Source organism: Neodiprion fabricii, chromosome 6, assembly GCF_021155785.1.
Source record: "Neodiprion fabricii isolate iyNeoFabr1 chromosome 6, iyNeoFabr1.1, whole genome shotgun sequence".
NCBI lineage: Eukaryota > Metazoa > Arthropoda > Insecta > Hymenoptera > Diprionidae > Neodiprion > Neodiprion fabricii.
In genome coordinates this window covers 19,660,281-19,677,332 of record NC_060244.1, presented here as the reverse complement: position 1 = coordinate 19,677,332, position 17,052 = coordinate 19,660,281, and the positions used below count along the sequence as shown (strand labels likewise).

General features: G+C 38.2%; 2 protein-coding genes across 6 annotated transcripts; both read right to left on the bottom strand.

Annotated features, from left to right (window-relative positions):
* Positions 1-1,630: 1,630 nt before the first annotated feature.
* LOC124185753 (zinc finger protein 512B-like) lies at positions 1,631-11,201 on the bottom strand. Of its 5 annotated transcripts, none has more exons than XM_046576827.1 (4): positions 11,092-11,201; positions 8,566-8,861; positions 5,151-5,436; positions 1,631-3,791 (listed from the first exon to the last, which is right to left on the bottom strand). In XM_046576827.1, the coding sequence occupies exons 2-4, from the start codon at positions 8,596-8,598 to the stop codon at positions 3,334-3,336; spliced, it is 777 nt and encodes a 258-aa protein (XP_046432783.1). In that variant the 5' UTR covers positions 8,599-8,861; positions 11,092-11,201; the 3' UTR covers positions 1,631-3,333. The 5 variants fall into 5 exon arrangements, with proteins under 5 accessions (XP_046432783.1, XP_046432784.1, XP_046432781.1 ...); XM_046576828.1 differs by lacking the exon at positions 11,092-11,201 and adding an exon at positions 10,608-10,644; XM_046576825.1 differs by lacking the exon at positions 8,566-8,861 and having other exon boundaries at positions 10,608-11,201.
* Positions 11,202-11,351: 150 nt separating this feature from the next.
* On the bottom strand, positions 11,352-16,969 carry LOC124185744 (putative elongator complex protein 1). Its single transcript, XM_046576808.1, has 12 exons — positions 16,255-16,969; positions 15,756-16,184; positions 15,174-15,668; positions 14,872-15,089; positions 14,376-14,782; positions 13,114-14,257; positions 12,786-12,979; positions 12,369-12,633; positions 12,091-12,227; positions 11,846-12,000; positions 11,613-11,676; positions 11,352-11,499 (listed from the first exon to the last, which is right to left on the bottom strand). The coding sequence occupies exons 1-12, from the start codon at positions 16,705-16,707 to the stop codon at positions 11,408-11,410; spliced, it is 4,053 nt and encodes a 1,350-aa protein (XP_046432764.1). The 5' UTR covers positions 16,708-16,969; the 3' UTR covers positions 11,352-11,407.
* Between the last annotated feature and the right edge of the window lie 83 nt (positions 16,970-17,052).

Sequence of the window (17,052 nt, the reverse complement as noted above, 5' to 3'; positions counted from 1 at the left end):
AAGGGGACGAGAGAGCAAGACGAAAGTGTTTCCCTTGGCTCTCAGTGACCCGTGAGCTCCGTAATGCGGACAAGCCGCTTGGGCCCCGACCAAGAGTCCGTGGAAGCCTACGAGGGATAATCCTAGGACGTGGTAATGCGGTCTCGACATCTTCCACCGGAAGAACCGGATGGAAGAATGTAGACGCACACGCAAAAAGCGAGCCAGACGCGAGGTATTAAGGAAGTTTTAACGGCGTTACGTGGCTAGTCAAAATTTCGTTGCATCACGTTATTGTGAAAGCTTCGTATATTTACTTTATAATATATACTTTCAAGATCTGTCACGCATAAAATACATTTTTTTTTTTCAGTTTTGAATTTATAGACGAAAAGTAACTCTAATACAGCAATTTCATGTTTTACGTATGTGTGATGCGTTGTTGCCACGTCACAACCTCTTATGACCCGCACAGCTGGATACAACCTCAGACATGTATACATTATTTTTAAATAATTGGCTTCTACTGCCAAAAAATATTTCAACGAAATATCAATGCCGCTTTGTTACAAATTTCATCGATGACTTCAATTATCGTGGCCATTCCTCCGTAAGAATACGTGTGAAATGAGCGAAGACATATTTGCTTGTATCTCGTAAACAATCCCGTGAAGCGATACAAAATTTTGAATTGAAATTGAATTGAAATACGTAAATATATTGAATTGCCAAATTTTATGGGAAACTGAATGTTAATTCTCGTATGTTTAGAACTTCCTTAACGCGATCGGACGCTTGCGCGAGCGAAGCTGTGCTGTTACCCAAGATCTTTCATTTCAAACGCAATTGAACGAAGGAAGCCGAGCTTCGCAGCCAAGAAGGAATCGCCGATGATCTTTTTACAGCTCTAAAATTTTGACTAGCGGAAGCTTTGTTTGATACTTCTTCGGTATACTTTTAAAAAAATGGAAGAGTTGTAGCAGCACGTTGAATAATATTCAAGTTTTCGAATTTCATAGTAAAAATTTCTAATCCATTACTATTTTGGTACTCTGCCCTTCTTGACGCAAAATTTTTGAACCGATAATAGAAGAATGATTTCAAAAATTGGTTCATTTTTCGATCGCACTTATCATGCGTAGTTTTATATGCACCGTGCATAATAAGTAAAGAGCTTGATCCTGTTTGTAATAGTTCCGGATCGTCAAGGTCAAGGTGAAATAGCGTAATAAAGAATTCAAAAATTTTTAACACGACTCTGAGCCAGTGGCTAGAATATATTGAAAGCCAAAATTCGTAAACGTTTCGAGACTGGAAAAGGGACGTAAACTGTAAGAAGAATATTATCTATATTATCATTATTCGTGTGCGACGTGCGGAAGGGTCACTGCGAATTTCGCTCGACGGAGACGAACTTATCCGACGTACCGCTCGGTTCAGACTCCGAGTCGCGAGTGACGGTGCTCGCTTCTGCGCCGCTCGAGCTCCCGCGATCGGCGCGCGGTTCTCGCCGCCGCGCATGCGCAGTACTTCTAGACGCTCGCAACCCGGTGCCTCCAGGCACGACGACGGTAGTCGCGAAGAAAAAGCTGCAGAATTGTTTCCAATTATGTTTTCTGATATCGAAATGGCAAAAAAAATTCGCAATGCGTAAAGACAAGATCGGTTGTGTATTCACAGTGTTCAATAATTAATAAATATTCGACCTAGAGGCTATGCGACTGATCGTAAGTTTTCTTCGATTCTATACCAATAAGATTCTATAATAACATAACAGGGACAGTTGCCCCGGTTTTTTTTTTATAAACACATAAAACAGCAATTGTTCAATTTTTCTTGTTACAAATATGCAAGTTATATTTAAACTTACCGGTCTATAATATACATACCTATATACACACAAACACGTATGATTACGAATACTGGATAGATATAAAAATGTAAAATATATTTGTACATGTTTAAATATATGTACATTGTACACATTGTCAATGAATATTGTATACCAACTTCTGTTCAACTGTGTGTTTAACCGTTGAATCAAATTCAGTCTCTTCCAATTAATAAAGAAAAATTTGTACAACGACGGACATCCAGACATGTACTAACATGTTACGTGAGAATCTTGAAATCGGTGCAACACAAATATTGTAAACTTGATCAATTAAACCGTAATGAAAATTCGGCTTACAAGCTTAGCACGATGTTTCGTACCTACACAATATCTCGGCTGAGGAGACCTTTTCAAATTAAGCATCGAGTATACATGTATATATATATTATATATATAAAAATTGTAAGTATCCCTGCACCAACTCAAGGAACGCTGCAAAAGCGTAGTGTATCGAATCAATTCAAGATCGCTACCTATAGTTTGAAATTAGTTTAAAAATCCAATAACACTATAGGTACAAAAGCCAATCTATTAGCGCAAGACCTTGATCAATGAATGACCTACTGTTAAAGCCGCAGTCGATTGATTCTTCAGCGGGTGAAATAAGCTGGTCGAGTCAAAGCGCCTCATCCCTCTAAAGTATTAACCCCGGCTCGGGCCGTCGAGGGTTGTCAACCGTGAGGCGATCGATCATCCCTTCTGATTGCAATACTCCAGCCACACGAAATAAATACCGCGTTGCAGACCAGCTACAATTAACTAGTGGATTACGGAAAGACAAATAGCAACGGATCTACGTGTAGAAGAGAATTAGTGCAGTACGTTTGAACATGGCGATTGAGAGTGAACAACCTTCACCGTCTAGATCAAAGGTGAGGAAAAGAGAATATAAACATTCAAAAAAACTCTGACACTGTTATTTGTGCCAATAATGGTGAACGCGAATAAAACAACATCCCTAATTTGTAATAAGATAATAAATCTGAGAAAATTCGAATAATACGAGCTAAGATATCAACAATTTGAGAAAAAGTTTTAACACTGATACGTCAAAAATAATTAAACTCTGATGTTTTTTATGGGGTTCTTATATTTTTTAACTTATTTTTTAGAATTAAAACCGGATCGAAAACACCAGAGATCAATCGTTTTCAATGCTCTAATTATAAAACCTTTTCTCAAATCGTTGGTACCTCAGTTTCGTTCATACAAATTTGTTCTAAAATATTTTTACTACATAGTGGCGACATTGTTATTCGTGCACCATCATTGATGCGAATAAACGTTTCAACAGATTTTTTCTTTTTTCCTAGTTTCTGATTCATCCAGTCTCATTCATCCTCAATAAAATCATCGGACCCATAGAGCGAGAAGCTGTCTACTTCTAATAATATACCAAAAAAAAAACAAAAAAAAAGAACAACTTTTCAGGGTAAGAAGGAAAAACACGCTGCAGTAGTCTACCAGCCGTATTGTGCAACCGGTTTCCAATGCTTCGTGTGAATCGCAACGGGAACAGGATACGGTTTCGGTATATGAACCGGAACTGCAACGTGGACCGGATACGGCCTGTCAACGTGGACGTATTTCTCGACCGGATAGGGTTTCAGGACGGGAACAGCGAATGGAACGGCTACCGGTCTGTCGACGTGGACAGGATAATGCACCGGCTTCTCAACGTGGACAATCTTCTCGACGTGGACGGGATACGGCCTGGGAACAGGAACGGCGACGGGAACTGCGACTGGCCTGTCGACGTGCACGGGAACCGGAACACCGACGTGTTTCGTCACTGTTTGGATAATCGGGACACCGACGGGAACCGGCTGAGGAACCGGATGCGCGACTACCGGTGCAGGAGCCGGAAAATTTGGAATCGCCGGAAGTCCCACTGGAGCTGCTATGGGAAGCGGGTGACCTGGAAGAGAATCGAAATATTATAGAAAGTCTTATCTTAGAGGGAATAAGTTGAGAAGTGTAATATCAATTTTGTAAATTTGAAGTATCTACGAAAGCTGAAATGAATTTGAAAAATTAAATTATTTTAACGTTGTGTTACAATTATACTGAATTTCAGAGAATTCCGTCATGTAACGTTGCGAATTTATGCATCGGTACTGCCGAAAATGCATGACTATTGTACGATAACGTTATGGATTTAATCCTCGTATTTTTACGTTTCATTTTCGGGTTTCATTCCTGACGAGTTATGAGAGTTTTGAAATCGTAAAAAATAGGTGCGTTTTTTGACACGAAAAAAAAAATAATTGCAACAGTTGTCTAACAGGAATGGTATCGACATAACTAATTAGCTGCTCGCTAAATTTTGTCTAAAGACGAGAGTTTGAAGGATTCATTTTTCCAGTATAGGATAATAGATCTGGCAATATTCCAACCAACAAAGCGTATGTATACAAGCCCTCTTTCTAATTAAAATATGGGATCTCAAGTTGCTTCCTCCTATTTGTCGGTATGTATACTTTTGTTCAATTATGACCAAACTCACCACGGAGTCGGGTTACTGGAAAAGGTTGGCGAGTTGAAAATCGATACTTTTTCTTAATTTGATTATGCGATACTCGCACTCCGAATATTTTCCTTAAAATGCCGCAAATAACACTGAAATTATGACCTTGCATACCGATACGTTGGTTCAAATAATTTTTAAAATGGTTTGTTTTGTTAAAAGAACTATTTTTTACGAATTCTCTGGTCGAGATTTTTTTTCACAACAGTCAAATCAATATTGCTATTTGTCTATCAAAATCACAACACCGATACGATCTTCACAAAAAACTAAATATTCAACAACACCAACGTAATAAAACAAAGTGTCCTTATAGTTGGACTGTGCAAAATAGTTTCCTGAATAATACGAGTAATTTTAGAGAGAAATCGAACAAATATATTATATTTGTAACCTTTCCGATGTGATTCGAAACAAAGCATCGATATCCAAGCTTTCGTTGCTAGGTTCGGAATTTTTTATTTCTAAAAATCTAAAGAGATTTTCCTAATATAATATAATAATTTGATAAGTAAGTACTCGATATATGACCAACTTAGCACGATCTGAAATTAATGTTTCTTATTTTACTACCAATTTGTTTTTCTTTGATTTGTTAGGGAAATTATCGTAGCTTGAGAATCGTACATTTATTCGACAAATAAAATTGACAAAAACGTATGATCACTTTTGAATCAACAAAAAACAAAAGCTTGCTTTTATAGTTTCTCAAAAAATCCTCCATTTTTCACGCCAATGGTTTTTACTCACCAACGGGACGAGGTACCGGCAAGGGTTGAAAATGCACCGGAACCGGATGTCCCGCGGGTTGAGGCGGGGATGGAGCCGGCTGAAGGATAGGTGCCGGATTTTCGTAAATTGGCGCAGGCTCTGCGGCAGGTGGACCATAAACTGACGCTGGACCACTTTGCTGCGGAAGTCCATATCCCAGTTCGAAAACACCTCGTTTTCCGTGTTTTTTCACCCCCTTCCGACTGTGTTTCTCATGTCTTTCCACCCCGGCGACCAAGGTCGCTGTCAAGGTCAGGCACAACACCTGTAGTTTTGCAGAGAGTGAAAGGAAATAATCTGTCATAACTGTTTTCTTCTGACGTGCAATGAGAAATTTTTTTATTCCACATAGTTATACCAAGCAATTATCGCGTAATGGTTACCGTTACTTATTAACGATTCAAACGTTATTGGAATCGCAAGAAGACTTGTGGCGAGCAAATATTTACTACATTTTTTAGTAGTAATAAGCATTCTTTCCGGCGTATAATTCATGAACATCAAATTAACGCAATAGTTACAAGAAAATATTGTACGAGTGACTGTAGTCGAGAAGAATATAGCGTAAGCTGCACGTACTGTAGTTTTTCTAGTTACAGCTATAGAACTGATTCTCATTTTGTACCCGATGTTGATCTGTTATGATAAAAAAACAAAAATAGTTACGGATTTTAGTTACGTAGTAACTTGTACAATAAGACCATTTTTGGTTTTTTTCTCGTCGGTCGGAATTACGTCGGCTCTGAAAGGCCATCAAAGTTAAACCGTTGATCGGATTTTCGACGGTTTTTTTTTTTTTTTATACAAACTTTTCAGAGATTCATGTACAATCGTTAGCACAAATTCACGTTATTAACCTCCAGATTTGCTAACGAGAATAATCCAATAAGTCCTCCCCTGTGGGAAGTTCGTTACTTTCAATTCACATAACTATAAACAAAACGATTTTTACGCGCGTATAAATTTCGCTTTTTTCCAAAGAAATTCTGACATATATCCCTCACTTCTTGTCGCGATTTTAGTCGTTCCGGTAATACCAAGAGCAGGAAAAACGTTTATATCGATCACAGATCGTGCAGCTTAAGATCAGAGAATTCAAAACTAAAGCACTCCGCAAATCTCCTGCAAGATACATATAAATTTTTTTTAATTTATAAAATTATACGCTGAGCCGTGATTTGCCGGTTGATCCAAATGCAGAGAAATTTGTTTTATTGTTATTTATTTTTTAATTATTTTATTCAATTACCCAAGTAAACTTCATATTTTCTTGAAACAAGCCACACCACCACAGCGTTCGCGGTATGAGAAACAACCGTGAAATGTGATGAGAGTCATTGTTGTCCCCGGTGTATTTATACGGCGGTGAAAATTGTCCGGAAGACACCGACGACCAAATCAATTCGATTCGATTTGATTAACTTTCGCTATTTCTAATCCTGGGTGCCGGCCAAAAGTGCGTTTCTTTTCCGTTATGGCGAACCGCCCACGCGGCGCAACTTCTAATCGCATGTACTGTACGTATCATAATGCACGATGCACTTACGAATCGCAATGCGAGTTACGACAGCGACTGCAACTCGTTAAAAATGCGAACAAATACTCTCGATTTTCCTGTACAGTTTCTCACACTTTTGCAAGAAAGTCAATTAAAGAGGTTGATTGATTAAAAATCGATGCGCTTTATTAATTTTATTCGTCATTATGACCGTCTGACTAAAGGATGGTCCATTTTTTCACGTCATAAGTATATTTAACGAAAGTTGCACCGACTGTAAAAAAAAACGAATTTTTTCCGGAAATCATGTAAAGAATTCAAGCACGGAAGTCGCAAGTGATATTGCAAAAATGAAACGCACTAGTTGCACTCGCCTTTGACGCAGACCCGTCGATCAACTTGACGGGGTTTGGAATTAGAAAACGAAAGCAAGGAAAGTTCCTGTATTTCCCTACGCGGAAGGTACCTACGTTCAGGTTTGTCGTATACATTCGCACCCACTTAACGAAGCAGTCATCAAGTTTGCTGCCTGAGACCAGCGCTCTTTATTCCAAACGGAGCAGGTTTCTTTGATCAAGCTTCATATTTTATTTTGGAACATTGAGGGTGAAGAAAACGATGCGCATATTATGTTTGCTTACATCAATGGCGAAGGGCTTTGCATGGTATGTATCGAAGGAGTACTTGGAACAAACACGCGCCGGACGGAATTGTTGTTTTCTTTTAATTTCCTGCGAACCCCTGAGGGAACTTACTTGCAATATACCGAGAAAATTGATGCTGCAGAAAACCGATAACGGATGTGGAACTACGTTATCATTTTAACGAATGAATGATAAATTATTGTACAGTTTCACCGGATGTGAAAGACACCACGTCGCATAATAAACCCGGAAGTAGGTTAGTGGGCGATGAAATACCTCCATGATCGTATAATTAACAGGCGGAATTAGTCAGTCACGTCACTTAGGCTCGTTATTCACTTCGTAGATATTTCTGTACATAAGCTTCGAAAGGCAGTGGAAGATGTATCTAATTTTATCGACCGACAATAAAACAAACGTAGCGTTAATTTCGTCAGATGTGATTTGGTTGACAGGTAAAATGGGAATCTTTCATTATAGGATGGATTAATCGTTAGTCCGAGATAATAATGACAAAGTTTAACTTGGCAGTCCATATGTAATTTTATGAGCTGATTTATAGGTAAGCCTAACGGAAAATCACTTTTTGATGCTCAATAATCAACCGTTCAGGATTAATATGAAAAAGAAAAAAATTCGAATCGGATTAAAAACTATTTAATTAAGAAATCTATTCTTTGTTTGTCGTTGTCTTAGCTAATTGTGTTATTGGTCAATTTGGTTCAGATTCATTTTTATTGCATAGTCATTCTTTTTTTTTTTTGTTCACCATATATGATTGGCGCAAATAATAGTGTTGGAATTTTTTGCATGATTGTTTTAGTCTTACTAATTTTTGAATGTGATTGTTTATTTGTATTACTGCGGGGCCCAATCATTCTATAATTAATTTGAGAACATTGACACGAAATGATGAGAGCAATTGCTTCAAAAATCCATGCTTTTATTCCATAATCGAGGAATAACGAATCCAACCTTTCCGCATCCGTCAAACCATCCATAAATATTAAAACGTCAACTGTCAAACGCACCTTTGATAAATCATTCACGGTGTGGCCAACACGTGTTAAGAAAACACACGTTATTGGGTAAATTAACTATTCAAACCCCGAATGAAAGCTAGAGATGAACTTGACGCGAGGTCACTTAGTATCGACTCGCAATGTAACTGTGAGTAACATTGGGAAGGAAAGCAGTAGATCGATTCATTATCTAGTATAGCTTGCAAAACTAGATCGGAGATTTATCCCACCATTCGATACCCGGCCATGAAGTGGATATCCATTACGGAAATGCAGGATGTCCGTAAAACGCTGTTGGAGAATACGTATACCGCATGTCTTAACCGGTCAATTGGGATCTCTGTAGGAAATGGACCACTCCTTGGCAAATATAAAAGCTACCAATGTCTCCAGCTTGCACAAACCGAACTAGACCGCCGAGCGTCGTATACAATGCTGAAGGTCTTGGTAAGGATTCAGTCGACGATGTCACGATCGGCTTGATCTCGATCATTTTTGATCTGTGAGACTTTGGTCGACTTCTTGACTGCAGACATAAAAAAAAAAAAAAAATCAAAAATTTACAACAATGAAATAATAAAAGGATACGTAAATGGGAATTGTTAAGGGGAACCGAAAGTTACAACAATTAAGCGTCATATTCTCTTTGATTAAACCAGTATCGATATGTAAAAATCCGTGTCAATCAATGAATTGTGGATTAAATTACCACCGGCCTGTTTCAGGTACTGAACGCCCTTCTGTATGGCTTCGCCCTAACAGCGGATCCGGAAGAACAGAAGCAACGGAAAAGAGGAATCCTCAACGATGGTTGGGTCGGAATAGGAAACCCATATTCTTACGGGCACGGTCAACCTTGGACAGCAGGTGAAACTCCATGGAAACCGATAAAAGTACCGTCGATCGGGTTTGACTACCACAAGCAACACTTCGAAGGGTATGAAACGAATTTCGGTATTAGAATTTTTCCCTCATTTTTTCACGCTCAAACTTGTCGACTCAAAATCTGGCCACAACGGCTTAAATTTTATGATTCGCATTCAATTGTAGAACGCACAGCTTCTTCGATGAAATTAACACTTTTTGGAAATGAACATATCGGTGGCGGATGTGCTCCTAATTGAAAACGACGGATTTCAGTTTCGCAAAGTTCAATCTCAAAGCAGAGCATATTTTACTTTCGAGAATTGAAGATATTCGCGATATATGAGTTCAACGTATAAGCCGATCCCAAATAATAAATTGACCAAATAAATCGACGAGTAACTAATTGGTGTACGGTAAATCAGAGAATGATTGATGTGATTTGCGTACAACATTCTAACTCATTGCGAGCCAGGGTTTTTTTTTCTAGACACAAACTGAATACAAACAAATGGAAACGGGCAGAATCGATCCCTTAAACCAGATTATTAGTCGGACAATGATTGTACTTACACGAGATTAGAACCGTCGATGAGTTTCTTCATTCTGACTATAATTATTCCTTTCCCAATTAGTCCCGTTGCATAACAGTGAGCTACAACCATAACTGATCATTACTTCGGTACTAATTAGGTGGAACCACAATCATCTACAGATCTACAAACCGCACGTGCCGCTTTTGAATGTTCACACAAAGCCGATCCTCAAAACGTATCCAGTCTACATAACGAAACATGTGATACTAGAAAAGCCTGTTCCGGTCCCGCAGCCGGTTTACGTCCGGGAAAAGGTCCCGGTTTACGTAGACAAACCCTACCATGTACCAGTCGAAGTTCCGGTTCCGGTAGAAAAAATTATACACAAACCGGTCGCTGTTCCGGTTCCCGTTCCCCAGGTAAGATCGTCACTTGTACCCGAGCGAACTTAATTAATGAAAATTGAAGAATTTTGGACGCCTAAATGTATGTGCGTCATTCGTTAGTGGGTGAAGTGTATATGACGTGTGTATAGCACGTTAGTTTCACGGTTTAAACACAGCTCGTAGGCTTTCAAGCAAGATGTGATTACGGCCAGACTAGTCTTGCCGTAATTTTGTTTCTCGTAAAAGAGCGCTCGATAACTAGTGATTATTGAAAACAACGGTAAACTCCAAAAAAAATGGCAAGTGTACCGACGGCGGCCATGTTGACTTTGTTTAGCGGTTCGCAAATATTTTTATGTATATAATCTTCACCCAGGCATAAAATTAATTTAGACCACTGACGCCAAACACTTTCACCTAAAGTATCATTTCGGTATCACAGAATCGAAATAACGCATTTCGAGCTAAAGTCTAACTATTATTTACCTTGATCCGCAGGTCGTTCCAGTTCCCGTACCTTTCCCGGTTCATTCTCATTTCCCTCACTCGTCGCACGGTGAATTTCATGGTAATTTTTTCCCACCGTCTCCCTACGGTTTTGATCACGGATACGGGTACGGACACGGACACGGACATGGTCACGGATATGGATATGGTCACGGGCCCCATCACTACGGACATGGCCACGACCACTACGGACATGGTCATGATCACTACGGTCATAGTCATGGAATCGAACACTATGGCCACGATCACTACGGACACGGGCACATTAAAAACCACAAGGACAAGCGAAGCGAAGAACAGGATTGAGAAATGATAATTACCACTTTGTTATTTGCATGTTCCATAGTTATCTGGTGAGTTAGTATTGCCGGTGGAATCAGAAACGTGCCTTTGTATTATATGATTTTTTAAACCTAAATAAACTATCGAAATATGAAGTGATATAGCAATATTATATAATTACCGTTCTACGAGCACCGTTGAACACAATTATTATCATATATCAATCCAAGCTTCGATTTGTGGTATTGTATGGTTATTTATTCCAGAAATTTTATAAATTTAATCATATCACTGTCTTTATGTCGGAAAAGAAAACTTAATATCATCTTTAATAAATTATTCGACTTTTTCTTTGCTGGGTCAGCAAAACTTAATCACTTCGATCCGTGATCACTTAAAATCAGTTACTGACTCAATAAAAAATCAGCGATTTACACGTTCAGTAGTTCGTTTAGTAATACTCAAACTCCCATTTTTTTAAGAGCACCATTTTTTTTTTAAGTGTTTGATATTGACTTTGGCTTTGATGATATCACTTCCAGTTGCCAGATACTGGGATTTGCTACAGGTGGATACCGCAAATGCGGTTCTGAAACAGTTGAAATCTCCACTAAGCATGTTATCTTCAGCCAAAAATTACTCAAAGAGACATCACAATTTTAATCAATTATCATTATTGTGTCAACGATTTATTATTCTTACCCAAAGACGGCTCAGGTACGTCTCCTTGGCCAGGTTGAGAACTTTCGAAATTTGTACCCAGTGCCTGCGAATTAAGAAGAGTAACGTTAGAAGATGGCCCAAAAATAATCCTTCAATTGATAATTTTGGAAACTTGATCGTGATAAAAAAAAGGAACACCAGGTGCAAGGCAACAGCACTTTTGAAAAATGTAAATAAGTAATTTTCTGAAGGAAAATGATCGAGCCACTTACAGAATCTGTAGAACCATTATGCAGGTACTCAGACCAGATTTCCAGTTTTCCTCTTTCAATTTGATTCAATAATTCTTCCATCGAATTTTGCAACTTTTCTGCACAACCATCGTCATAGAATCGCAGCAATATCCTCATGAGTGAGTTAATCTCCGCTGGAAGAAATCGAATGTAATGGCTTGAAGCATTTATTTGTTTTCAAACGATTGCATGATATATTTGAAGGTGATATGACAGTGAATTACCTCTGTCTGCGTAAGTTGTTGTTACGATTCCATGCAATGCACTTATTAGAGCTAAATCTTCGTATATACTGCCTTCACGCAAACTGTGAAGTTTTCGTTCATGTTTTCTCCTGTTTTTACTAGATCGATAACTTTTTCTGTGTATAGAAGTGGAAGAACAATACATCAATCATATTAAACAACATATCTTAATTTGATACAATAAATACGTTTTGAAATACTTGTAACCACGCTAATTATTCCGATTAAACAATTCGCTTAAAAATTTCAATACTTACCCAGATAGTCTAGAAGACTGAGACCCACGGCTTGTCATTGATCCAGCAATGCTACTTGTGTCACTAAACAAATCAGAGTCTCCCATCATAGGGTTGAACTCGTGATCTCCATCACCAACATCTCTTAGTTGCAATTCTTTCAGTGACTTTTCGACTCTAACAATGCTCAATCGCTCTCTGAACTTGATAAAATCTGTTTGATTTTTTATAATTTTTGAAATCATGTAGTCAGCATGCTCTTGAACACCAGGCTTTATGTGAGTTTCTACAAAAGATTTACAGTATCATTAGATAATTGGGTGCATAAATGGAAATTAAAAGTTTACTTGAAACAATAAAGTATAGTTTTTTATTGTATAGTGTCGTCACTGAAAAACCATATTAGGCATAGCTATAAAGTTGTTATTATGTCCTTACCAATTATATCCAGGCGCTCTACTTGATAAGCGATCCTCAATGCTTCGTGCCACAGCTTGCCTTCGCACAAAGTAGCAACAGTGTCTTCGGGTTCGTGCAAATAGTGCATTAAAATAATGGCAGCATCGGCATATTTTCTGGTGTCTTTCAACTGCCTTACTAAATCCTGATATAAACACTGCAAATCTGTAACACTAAAGAAACTGGTGTATTAAATCTCCGGATAGATTGTGCCAGATAAGATGTGTGAATAAAAATTTATGCAATCACATCCTAAGAGTCAACTATTTAGATAATTATATTTGAATGTGTGAGAAGTTATTGTCACCTCAACTTCATTTCCTGTGCAATGACGATAGCTTCACGCCAATCCCCAGCCAACTTAAAAGCATTCAAAGCTTTAACGAGATTATTACTCCGAGTAAACATAATAGCTGCTTCTTGAAATTTTCTCGACGCGATGAGATATTCTCCGTAAATTTCAGCGATTTCTTTGTACTCTTTGCTGTTTGATTTAAACAATTTCAATGCTTTGGAATGTAAATTTTGCGTTTTAATCAAAATTTTACATTCATCAAAACGATCTTTACACTTTGAGATATTATTCAAAGCACTTTCATAACGTTTCAGGTGTGCGTCGATAGAAAACCGCATGTAATCGTCATCCAATTGTCGTAAATCATTTAGAAACGGGACGTATTCCTTAGGGTCTTTTTGAGATTTTGCTGCGACGAGCATCACCAAGTCGAAATCATACATTCCAAGGGCAATATCAAACAATGTATTAACGTCAACTAAGTACAGCAAATATTTCAACGCTTCTTCCGATGAACTGTGCAGCTTCGCTTCAGATTGACTTTCCAACTTTTTAATCGCCTTCACTTTCACCAGAGCTGCTTCCAAATCTTTGACCTCGTGTTTTTTTACCAAGCTAGTAAGAATCGGTAGCAGCAATCTGTCTGCATCATGTCTTGCCTCCATATGATTTCTCAGAAGTTCACAAACGTGTTCGACCTTATTTTTACTTGGCGAATTTTCTTCACATTTGCCAGAAGAAATTGTCAGCTTATCTGTAGAACTAGGTACTTGATTCAATATGTGGTTCTGTTTTGCTTTGCGGGAGTAACAACTCGAGTACATTGTAGAGGTAACATCTTCTTCTTGCAATTCTGATAGAAACAGGCTCAACCAGTTTGGATTTTTTATATCCTCAATAAACTTTTCAGCATTTGCAATAAACAAATCTGGATCATGATCAAATATCAAATTCAAATTAATCCTCTGTTTCCGGATCAAATCAAAAGCAGCATGGTAGTTCAACTCATTCAAATATGTACCAATAACGTATAGAGATAGAGCTCTGGGTTGAATACACTCTAAATTTCCACGAGGCATTTGCAAAATAGTTCTGGTATCTTTTGGTACAGCCATTATCAATTTTGATCCTCGTTCTACACGCCTCAGACTCAAACCTATAGTGACATCATGTAATGTATTCGATTACACTGTCTGGCATTTATTTTCTATTATCAATGAATGTGATTAAAATGAAACAAATCAATATGATTACAAAATAACGCAATAACGCACCTGAGACCATTTTTTCGTTATCTGTAACTTCTCTTGGTTCAACAGTCAGATCATGTGTTAATAACTTCTGGAATCCATTGCCATCCAGCGCAATGCTTACCAAAACATGTTGGAGTGTGGTTAATAACAAAAATTCCGTATGCACAAAGAAGCTGGTTATATTGTTAGCAATTTCTTTGCCATCAACAAATAAACAGTACTTCTCGCTGAGGCATAAAACAATATGTTTGTCATCAACTTGGATCACCTCCACTTGGTGGCAAGATTCATTAAGAGTTATCCCTGTTGGGTTAACGCCTTTGCCTCTGCTGTATGTTAATATAGAACCCTCGGCAACAATGTAAACTAGGTCTGGATCAGGACTGGAAACAATGTGTTGAATAGCACCTGTAACTGTGTGGACGTCTCTGTAAATAAATATAAAACAAGGATTATAGAAGTGGGTCAAACTGATCTTCAATTTCTGTTCAAACATGTTATTCGATCAAATACACACCGCACAACAAGACGACCATTCTTTTCAGGATTGATACCATCTATATCAATAATGCAGAGTACAGAATTAAGCCCTAGTGGTGCCGTGCACAAAATTGTATCTTCTTTATACCACAAATAGTGATGCATAGAATATGGCACTGATTCTGGAATCGGATTAGGTATTTCCCATTCGATTTTGTAAGTTTTGATATGGCCATATTCCACAAGGTTTGGTACCTAAGCCGAATAGTACAATAAATTACAAGGTCGAAGATCTATTTCGTTCATTTAGGCTATTATAGAATTATGTTGGAAACTGACCTGTTTATAAAATGCCAACTGATTATTTTCTAACAGTGTGAATAAAACATTTGAGTTCATCCAGCTATCCTTATTTTGAATTTCAGGTGCAAAAACAACTTCGTTAATGGGCTCGTCAATTTGTAGAGCCTGGTGAGCCATAGGTGGCGGCACAACAGCGTCTCTAAAACCTGTCAGAAGTGCTCGATCGCCATCGATAACTCCGACAAGGGCTTTATCAGTTTGGTTTGTGCCTCGACTGTGGCTAACAGTCCAACAAAAAGTGTAGACTAAATATTTTAGCTTTGTTAAAACGAGCAGTTTTTTTTCACATCCAGATACTGTACTCCAAGATATATGCAAGAGTGGATTATTCTTCGAGAACAATATAGTCTGCTTCAAGTACCAGTGGTAATTGTTTTCAGTCCACAACTGAACGCGCGTACTACCGTCATTTATATTTAGGCACCAAATTGCTAGGATATCTGAATCCGTGGACCATTGCAAATCCTTTACCTAGAAAGTATAAGGTTTAGCATTGCATTAATTGAATTTATATTTACAATGTGTACGTTGAAAAATTTTCTATTCTTAAATCCTAACCATAATTTCTTTGGGCTCAAATGGTAAAGTGAACTCTCTGTGTTTCAGACCATTTTTTTCAAAGAATGATACAACGTGCTTGTTAGGAAACCTCTGTGTGATTGCGATCAAATTTCCAGATGGTTTCCACGCTAAATTTTCTTCTAGTCCTGAGCTAGGCTCGCTTGTATATTGGAGGACTCCTTCCCTGCTAAACACTTTGAATAATCGAATGTTTGTTTCCTTGGTAAGAAAACTAACGGCAAAGAGCATGCTGTCTCCTCGCCAAGAAACTCGAGGTAGTCCATCGTCTGAGTCGGACTTTTCTATGGACGATGGCTTAGCTTTGGCAGCAGATTTTCCTTCCGAACCATGAAACTGAGTCTCTTTTTTGCCCCACCCGACGGTCACGAATTGTTTCTCTCCAAATGTGGTCGAATTTAAGTCAAACTGAAAAAATGAGAACTGATGTAGAAAAGTTTGAGCTACCGCTAGAAATATAAAAAGAAATGTGGCTTACCTCAGTAATTACATGAAAGCCAGATGTCATTACAATAACGGTATCATTTGCTGTGACAAGTGTGATAATTTCGTGATCAGGGCTTAATTTTATGGCACACAATCCTTCGTTGATTTGCGCAGAAAATTCCGCCTGTGGATCTGGGAGATCGATCTCGATGGTGAAAAGTCTTCCACAAGAATAGGCCAGATAAATCTGTCGCGTACTGTCACAAAAAGCGAAGCCCACGAGCTTTGAATCGACAACATTTTCATTTCCAACGTGAAAATATTCGAATATGCCAGTGGCGATATGGTAAACGTTGTTGTTTTTGTACACATAAAAACCACCACCGTCGTTATCGAGACAGCAAAGACTCTCTGCTGTTAATGATGTTAGGACTTCGGAATCGAGACTAGCTTCCAAATTTTTGAGTTCTATGTAACTTTGTTGCAACACTCTCAAGTTCTTCATTTCGTTCGTTTAAGTCAAAGAGTATGGGATTAAGTGTGTACGAATGTAAGGTTAGGTTTCAAAACAATCTCCTTCTTCGTTTCCTCTCTAATTATCCTTTTCTACTAATCTTTTATCACTGAAAAACAACTAACAAATACCAATATTTCTTTCTTTGTTTCACGCACTATGAGAGCACCCAAATCATTTTAAAACCCACAACACGTGTTTGAGAACACGTTACAAAATGAAACAACGAGGTTAAATGCATACGCCGTTTGCATTGGTAATTTCATGGTACTGCTGTTCACAGCTGCTGTCTGCTGCGATTCGCGAAACAGTTGCCGGCATATTACATAATTTTGC

What these genes read in the sequence shown, in the direction of transcription:
- LOC124185744 (XM_046576808.1), bottom strand. Translation starts at nt 16,707, where the DNA reads ATGAAGAACTTGAGAGTGTTGCAACAAAGTTACATAGAACTCAAAAAT. An exon ending in CAGTCTTCTAGACTATCTGG is followed by an intron (nt 12,228 to 12,368) that starts GTAAGTATTGAA and finishes TTCTATACACAG; the next exon opens with AAAAAGTTATCGATCTAGTA. An exon ending in ATAATGGTTCTACAGATTCT is followed by an intron (nt 11,677 to 11,845) that starts GTAAGTGGCTCG and finishes CTTAATTCGCAG; the next exon opens with GCACTGGGTACAAATTTCGA.
- LOC124185753 (XM_046576825.1), bottom strand. Translation starts at nt 10,850, where the DNA reads ATGACTATGACCGTAGTGATCATGACCATGTCCGTAGTGGTCGTGGCC. An exon ending in GGAACGACCTGCGGATCAAG is followed by an intron (nt 5,437 to 10,607) that starts GTAAATAATAGT and finishes GCAAAACTACAG; the next exon opens with GTGTTGTGCCTGACCTTGAC. An exon ending in GCCGGTACCTCGTCCCGTTG is followed by an intron (nt 3,792 to 5,150) that starts GTGAGTAAAAAC and finishes ATTCTCTTCCAG; the next exon opens with GTCACCCGCTTCCCATAGCA.